Source organism: Miscanthus floridulus, chromosome 6 (genome assembly GCF_019320115.1).
Source record: "Miscanthus floridulus cultivar M001 chromosome 6, ASM1932011v1, whole genome shotgun sequence".
Taxonomy (NCBI): domain Eukaryota; kingdom Viridiplantae; phylum Streptophyta; class Magnoliopsida; order Poales; family Poaceae; genus Miscanthus; species Miscanthus floridulus.
The window spans coordinates 101,062,078-101,070,016 of record NC_089585.1 but is presented as its reverse complement, the minus strand read 5'-3'; the positions used below and the strand labels follow the sequence as shown (position 1 = coordinate 101,070,016).

The following is a 7,939-nucleotide window of genomic DNA, read 5'->3' as shown; positions in this document are numbered from 1 at the left end:
TTATTTTTTATTGTCGGTGATTGAACAAAGATGGCGGGCGACCGTCATAGGTCCGTGAACTTGATTTACCAAAGACCACGCCGGCTGCAGGAGGAGGCGGAGGGATCAGATAGGAGGAGGAGGACCGCCAGCCGCAGGAGGGGCCATCTCCTCCTACGCCACGTGAGAAGGAGCTAGAGGAGGAGGTGGTGCCCATGGACGAGTCAGACGAGGAGCTGATTCAGCAGATGGACGAGGAGGAGGGGCCACACGAGGACGACGAGTGCGAGGCGGTAGGCACGGGTTCCGCTTCCTCTGACTCCTCTTCGAGTGTCTACTTGCGAGGTCCCGCGAGCCTTCCATATGTTCCGCTTCCTCACCAACGCCCAGTGATTCGCCCCAAAGGGCAAAAGTAAGTAACTTTATATGTTATCACCACTACTTCATATGATATGATAAAAAAACTAACAATTTTTCTTAATCACTTGTGCAGGAACAGGGTGGTTGTGTTGGGTGGTAGCGCACGGCTAGTCAACGGCATCCTGGGTCTTCTGTGTAGGCAACACTTCCCCGACATTGTCACATACGCATTGAAGACGGAGCCGGCCTACTCATTTGACCACTACGCCGTCGCCCTCGATGCAGAGTACCCCAACAAGACGGCGTGGGTGAAGGCAGAGTTTTGGGTAAGTCTCCCTCGCACAACATTGCTCAATACATCACATTCATTGGACTTTTCTTGAAATAATGAATGGATACATCGCTTTTATATGCAGACTTATTACAGATGCGAGGAGAGATTTGAGGCCAGGGTGGAGCAGGTGACTACCAAAGCCTGTAAAAAACTCGTCACCGACATGCATCACGAGGTACGCATCTAGGCCATCGTAAGCTACTACGAGTCGAAGCTTGGAGAGAGGAAAACCAAGAAAGACCCAAGAGAGATGCAGCTGACCCGGGAGCAATACCTTGAGGTAAATGAAGAACATCAATATTGATTCGTTTTGAGATTAAGTTGGTTTAATTTGATCTTCTTATATGTCCAATACTTGATGACGTGTAGATGATTCCCTAGTGGTGCCAAGCATGTCCCGAGTGCTGGGCGATGATGGTGGAGAGGTGGTTCACGGAGGAGTACCTCAAGATGTACAGGGATGTCTGGGACCGTCGTTTGTAGATGCAAGGTCCAACACACCATCAAGGCAGCCGCAGCCTCATCGGATACAAACAAGCATGGGTACGCGAATTCATTTATCTATTGTGACACTCAGTTCTGCCTGATTTCTAATCATTGTGTTGTCTTTCTCGCAGTCGGCATCACATAGTGGCCAGGATTGCTCGGACTTTCAGGTATGGTATATGGCCCACAAGGGCAAGGCGACGTCCGACGTCTCCTTCAACCTGGAGGACCCGTCCGAGGCATACACGAACCTGAGCATCCACTCCCGCATCAGTGAGTACACTGAGGTGGCGAGGTCGCTCCATGGGCTAGACCACGATCCGAGCACCCAGGACTTCGATGGAGAGGCCATCATGAGGGTGGGGCAAGGCAAGAAACTGGGCAGTTTTGGCTTGGCGACGGCGTCATCGACACGGCCTCTACTCCCTCTCTCTCCTAGATCCGAGCATGGAGCACGAGCGAGAGCCTGGTCATTCACACACGGTCGACCGCTGTACAGCACCGGGTCGACGCACTTGAGGTGATTTCTGTTTTACTCGTCATATATTGATCTTTACACACCTTAATTAGCTTTGTATTACTGAAACATTGGAGTGAAATATTGTAGGCCCGGCTGAAACAAGAAATGAGGCAACATCAGGAGTTGGAGGCTGGGCAGCAGAGGATGGTGGCCCAGCTGGAGGCCGAGCGGGCCGAGCGGTAGGCCTAGGCGCAGAGGCTGACGGATATTACGGAGTTCCTACAAGGGCTTAGACAACGTGTGGGCTTATCTCTGCCAGCTGAGCTATTGGTTCCACCTCCGCCTCCGCGTCCTGCAGCTACAGCTACTCCTGTGAGTATGAAAGTTTTTTACTTTCGCTTGCGCTTTGCTTGTATGGCCTCTGCCTTTCTAGATTAGCTATTCAAATAATCTTGTCTCACATGCAATCTTTTCTTCTTTGTGCAGTCTCTATCTGACGGTGGTTCGAATAATCCACCTCATGCACCTCCAAATGATGGAGCTGGGTCTTCACTATAGTTGCAGTGGCCGAGATGAGTGCACGTTGTATTTTTTTATTTGTTGTTCACTTGGTGATGGACTTGTGATATACTTATGATACACTTGTGGACTTTGATGGACTTGTGGATTTATTTGGATGGACTTAAGTACTTATTATTATATATGTGATATATATTGTGATGGATGTGATATGTGCGGATGGATGTGTGGATGGATGAGATATATATGTGATATATGTTTGTATAAATTTATTTGTCATGATGGAATATAAAAAATAAAAAATTGTCATTTTGGGTCACTTTGCCGAGTGTTGCACTCGGCAAAGGAACCCGTTGCTGAGTGCTATGGTCACAGCACTCGGTAAAACTGAAAAAATAGGCGCTCGAAAAACCATTTTTCCAGCTTTGCCGAGTGTCATGACCATGGTACTCGACAAATATTTTTAAAAAAAATAAAATTCAAACTTTATCGAGTGCCGCCCAGAGAACACTCGGCAAAGATTTTTTTAAAAAAAAATTCAAACTTTGCCGAGCGCTGAATAGAGGGCACTCGGCAAAGAATTTTTTTTAAAAAAAAATCTTTGCCGAGTGCCTACAGGGTTGGCACTCGGTAAAGCGACCGTCACGGGGCCGGCACCGTGACGATCATTTTTCTTTGCCGAGTGCCCCCGGGGCTCTCGGCAAAGTCTTTATCGAGTGGCCGATACAAAACACTCAGCAAAGAAGACTTTGCCGATTAATTTTTTGTCGTGTGCTCTTTACCGAGTGCCGTGCTCGAAAAAATCTATGCCAAATGCAATTTAACCTTTGCCGAGTGCCACTCGATAAAGAACCTGAATGCAATAGTGTCACACACTCACCCGTCAGCAGCGACTGATGACTTTGCTCGATGAATACTCACAAACTAAATCAGCTGCGGCGGCTACGGCAGCAACCACCCGCGCTGCAGCAGATGCATAGCATCCCATTCCAAATCCAATAGACGGAGTCGCCACGCGCGCGCAGGAGAAACATATGGCCGCCCCGCCGATCTTCGTGGAGCCGTGGAGCGGTAGTCAATGCCGCGGCTCAACATTTTTTTTTCCTGGCGGCTCTACAGTCTACGCATTGTACATTCAATAGGTACTAACACTTATCTGAATTCTGGAAATCAAATTAGTAACTGTAGCGTCGTAGATTCGCACAATGAAAAAGAAAGCAGAGACATGAAAGACGCGCGCCACTCAAAATCTGATTGCGACACGTCCTCCGTCCGTTCATGAAATCCTTCTAGAAAAGCCGGGGAAAAAATCCTTCTAGAAACAGGTGGTGGCGCTGGTCCCCGCCAGCCTTGCCTGATGCCGACACGCACCGTGGCGGTACGATCATCTATATGGGCACCAAATGATGGAGCGGCCTGTGCCATGGGCGGATCCAGCAGTGGGGCGGGCTCAAGCCCCTCTATCCCTATCGAAGCAGTGCAAATTACTGTAAAGCCCTTATAAATTTTTAGACAAAGTTCTATAATATAAGAGAGGCTGAGATTTAAGATCGAGCAGCAGTGTTGTTCAGCCCTCCAAAAATATTTTCTGAATCCGCCGCTGGCCTGTGCTGTGTGTTAGGAAAACTTGACAAGCCATCGATCTGATCTGATCCCTCACCAGAACTATTAATTCGTTGGGATTAATACATGGGTCCCGTCCGCCCGCGGCTCGCCTACCGTTTCTCTCTGCCTAGGTCTTCGTCGAACGTCTACTAATAATGCACGCAAAATATCTCACTGTTCTCATCTCATGATAGTTGTACCTGATACCACCTATCGATCACCAACCTGCTACTGTTATGGCACGTTTGGTTCACCCCTCCTAAAAGTTGTCATTTTTAGTCACTAAAATGTCAAACATTTTACTAAAATTTATGGGTCACTAAAATCTAGTGGCTTTTACACCTTGTTTGCTTGGCTTATAAGTCGTTTTTTTAGTCAATGAATAGTTTTTTCTCTCACAACAAATCAGTCAATAGTACTTTCAGTCATAACTTATCAGCCAAGCGAACAGGACATTAGTCGCCAAGAGATAGCTAAAAGTGACTAAAGTGTACATAAGACAGCTGCTTTAGTGGGTACAACCAAACATGATTGACTAAACTTTAGACGGGTCGCTAAACTGGCCCTTTATCTAACGTGACGGATCGTGTTTCTATTCATAATGGCCCCGTTCGTTGGTCTGAAACTCGCTGAAATTGGCTGAAAACACTGTTCCGGCTGAATTATTGTGAGAGAAAAACACTGTTCCGGCTAAAAAAAGAAGCTGAACAAATCGAATATGGGGTAAGCCGAACATGGCCAATAATCGAGCCACATGGCGAAATATTATTACAAAGAAATATTATTTATACTATATGCTACGTGTATATAAGTATTATCAATCAAACCCAATCCAAAGCGATGATATAACGTTTTTAAAGCTCGCGACGGACGAACGCCGAAGGCTCCGCTCCATTTGTGAATTACATTCTGTAGCAAAACGATAAGTCTTGACGTCGTTTTTGCTCCAATTACCGGCGTCTGCTGATTTGGTCCCATCACACATCAGAGACAGCTTTGCCCCTGGCCGTTTATCCCCGTTTCATTGACCCCCCGCGGGCCGCGGCAGTGCGGCACCGCCGCACCGCTCGTGGTTTTCCAAAGCGGGGCGCCCCCGCACCCCCACTCGGCCTGGCCACTCCTCTCTATTTATCCTGTGGCATCAGATCACGGAAGTGATCGCGCCACAGTCCACTCTCCACTGGCCAGGCACACAAGAAGCGAAACTTGCCGCGCTCACTCGTGACGTGTCTCCTAGCGAACCCTTGCGGAAAAAAGAAGGATGGGCGTCAGCGCTGGAGCTCACGATCTGAAGCACCGGCGCCACCAGGAGGCGCGCGTGCCCGACGCCGACGGCGCGTCGCTCACGGCGATGTACCTCTACGGCGACGTGCTCGAGTCCGTGGTGGAGCGGGTCCCCGCGGCAGACCTGGCCGCCGCGGCGCGGGTCTCGCGGGAGTGGCTCCGAGCGGTGCGCGCCGCGCTGCGCCGCCGCCCGCGGCGGCTGCCCTGCCTCGTCGTGCACCTCCAGGGCCCCCGCGGCGTTGGCGGGGGCGGGGGCCTCCGGTGCGCCGCGGCGTACGACCCGTGCTCGGGCGCCTGGCTCGCCGTGCCGGCGGCGCCGCGCCACGCCACGCCATCGCACGTCCGCCTCCTGCGTGGCGCGCGCGGCGACCGCGTCTGCGCACTCTCGCTCTCGGGGCTCGCCGTCGCCGCCGGCCCGCTCGGGACGACGGCGGGATGCGTCGCTCCGCTGGACGCCCCCACCGTGTGGCGCGTCGACCCGGTGTTCGCCGCGGTGGGCGACCGCGTCGTCGCGCTCGGCGGCGCGTGCCGGCTGGCGCTGGCCGACGGCGGCGACGCCGCCGCGGTCGAGGTACACGAGGCCGGCGGCGGGTGGACCGCCTGCGACCCGATGCCCGACGCGCTCAGGGACTCCGCGGCCGCGACGTGGCTCTCCGCGGCCGCCACGGACCAGCGGGTGTATCTCGTGGAGAGGACCACCGGGTGGGCAAGCTGGTTCGACCCGGCGAACCGGCGGTGGGGCCCCACCCGTCGCCTCGGCCCCGACGCCACCGTCACCACGTGGGGCGTCGCGCCCGGCCGCGTCGTCGGCGCCGAGGAGCGCCTCGTTCTGTTCGGGGCTAAGCGGGCAGACAAGGAGGCGGAGTGCACAGTCGTCGTCCAGGCATGGGAGGTGGACGGCGACACTCTGGAACAGACCCCCTCTGCATCCAGCGATGCGATGCCGCCGGAGCTGTCCGAGAGGCTGTTTCCTCGTGACGACATTGATGACGACGACGACGACGAAGAGGAACTGGACGACAGGTCGTTGTCGATCGGGGTGTGCGGCAACGCCGCGGGCGGGTACGTGTACAATGCGGCCGAACCGGCGAACGGCGCGGTGCTCTACGAGCTGTGGGAGGAGGGGAAGGCGAAGGGAAGCACCACCGCCGTGGCGCGCTGGGACTGGGTGCCCTGCGCGCCAGCCGACGCAGCCGTGCTGGCCCAGCCGCTGGGCCGTGCCATCCTGGCCTGCTCGCCGGTGGGGCTGGATGAGCTGGCGTTGGCCGTTGGTGCAAGGGGCACACGCTGACGCACGGCGACACACCGAATCAAGTGGAAGCACCGCTGTTTGCCACTTGCAAGCGAAAGCGAAGACGTGTTTAGATTGAGGTCAATACTAGAAACGCGGGTAGGCCAATGTCAATAAGAATTTAGTTGTAGTTTATGATTTTTATGTATTTTCGAGATTTTATTATCATGAAGGTATAATTTTATTTATCTCTAAAAAGCATAGGTAAAAGTTTATGTGAAAAATTCTTGCTAAAACATGTGTTATTATTATGGATGCACTGCATAGTTTCACTCGTTAGGATTTCAGATCAACTCTAAAAGGCAACTGTCGCGGCCATTAGATGGGCGAGAAGGTAAGCAGAGGCCAGCACCATCCACGCCCGGCAATATAACACAACGAAGGAATTGATAAACATAGAAGCCGTGGCAGTCCACGTGAAAGCGCCATTGAAGAGAGCCTCCCAGGCTGCGAAGGGTGCAGACGGCATGAACAGTCTCAAGTAGCCCATTGCCACATAAATCAGTGCAACGTAGATGGCTGGCAACATGAAAAATGGCAGACGCCACAGGAAGCCAGCACCCCAGTTGGGGTCGTTGTAAAAGATGTGAGGTATAATCAAAGGTGGCCTGTATGTTGATTTGAGAAAAATATGAGGAGGTTTTTGCAAACATTGCTGAGAGGATCTCTGGAGCGCGGGTTGATTTTCGATAAAGAGAATGTCTTTTTTGCAAAAAAAAAAAAAAAACCCGGCGTCCATCCGATCTGGACTGCGGGTTGATTTCGAAATAATCTGAGGTGTTTTTTGCAAAATATACTGAGAGGGCCTCTGGAGCGCGGGTTGATTTCCGAAAAATCAAAGGGTTTTTTTTGGAAAATAACCGCGGCTCGTCCAATCTGGACCATTCGCGCCCCCGATCGAACGGCCGCGAAAAGCCCGTGATGTGGCACGCTGGCTGGCCTGCTTTTGGTGGCAGGTTTCATATGTAAAGATATAATAAGCAGATAAAAGGGCAACAAGGATGTTATTGTTCTGTCTGGAGAAAGAAAAAAAATGGAAAAAAAATGCAGATCAATACTGCCAGATGACATTTTCTAGTGTAGCTGAAAACATAGAATGTTTCTTCATAGAATTCTTGAAATAAATGGAAATATAGGTTCCTTCTAAGAACCCTGCCCACTCCGGTCCCAAAAAGGCTGGCCCTTTCGAAAGGATAAGGATATATCTCTACAGTACAGATAAGTATGATAACTGTGCATTATTATAACCATTAAAGCGCCTTGGGCACCACTGCATTATTATAACTCAAAATAAGCCAGTTTATCAGCTAGAATCTATAATATTTTTTTTTCACAATAAAACAGTTTTAGTCAGCTGCTCTCACAATAAAACAGCTTCAGCCGGCTGCTTTCACAATAAAGTAGCCTCCGCCAGCTTATCAGTCAACTTTAATACCAGCCGAACATATGGGTGTCTCTATGATGAGCGATCCAAACGAGTGAGCTATAATAAAGGCTGTGTTTTCTCGTAACATTAAACTGGCTTCTTATCTAAGATGATTTACTGATTGATGCTACCCCTGTTCTCTTTGGCCCGCTCTTGGCTTAGGATCTGCGTCCAACCCTTTAAACACTTATGATT

At 51.2% G+C, this 7,939-nt stretch overlaps 1 protein-coding gene across 1 annotated transcript; it reads left to right on the top strand.

Moving 5' to 3' along the window:
- The first annotated feature begins 4,799 nt into the window (after positions 1-4,799).
- Positions 4,800-6,542, top strand: LOC136458806 (F-box/kelch-repeat protein At1g23390-like). Its single transcript, XM_066458730.1, has one exon. It carries the CDS (start codon positions 5,005-5,007, stop codon positions 6,316-6,318), a length of 1,314 nt encoding a protein of 437 aa, XP_066314827.1. The 5' UTR covers positions 4,800-5,004; the 3' UTR covers positions 6,319-6,542.
- Positions 6,543-7,939: the final 1,397 nt, after the last annotated feature.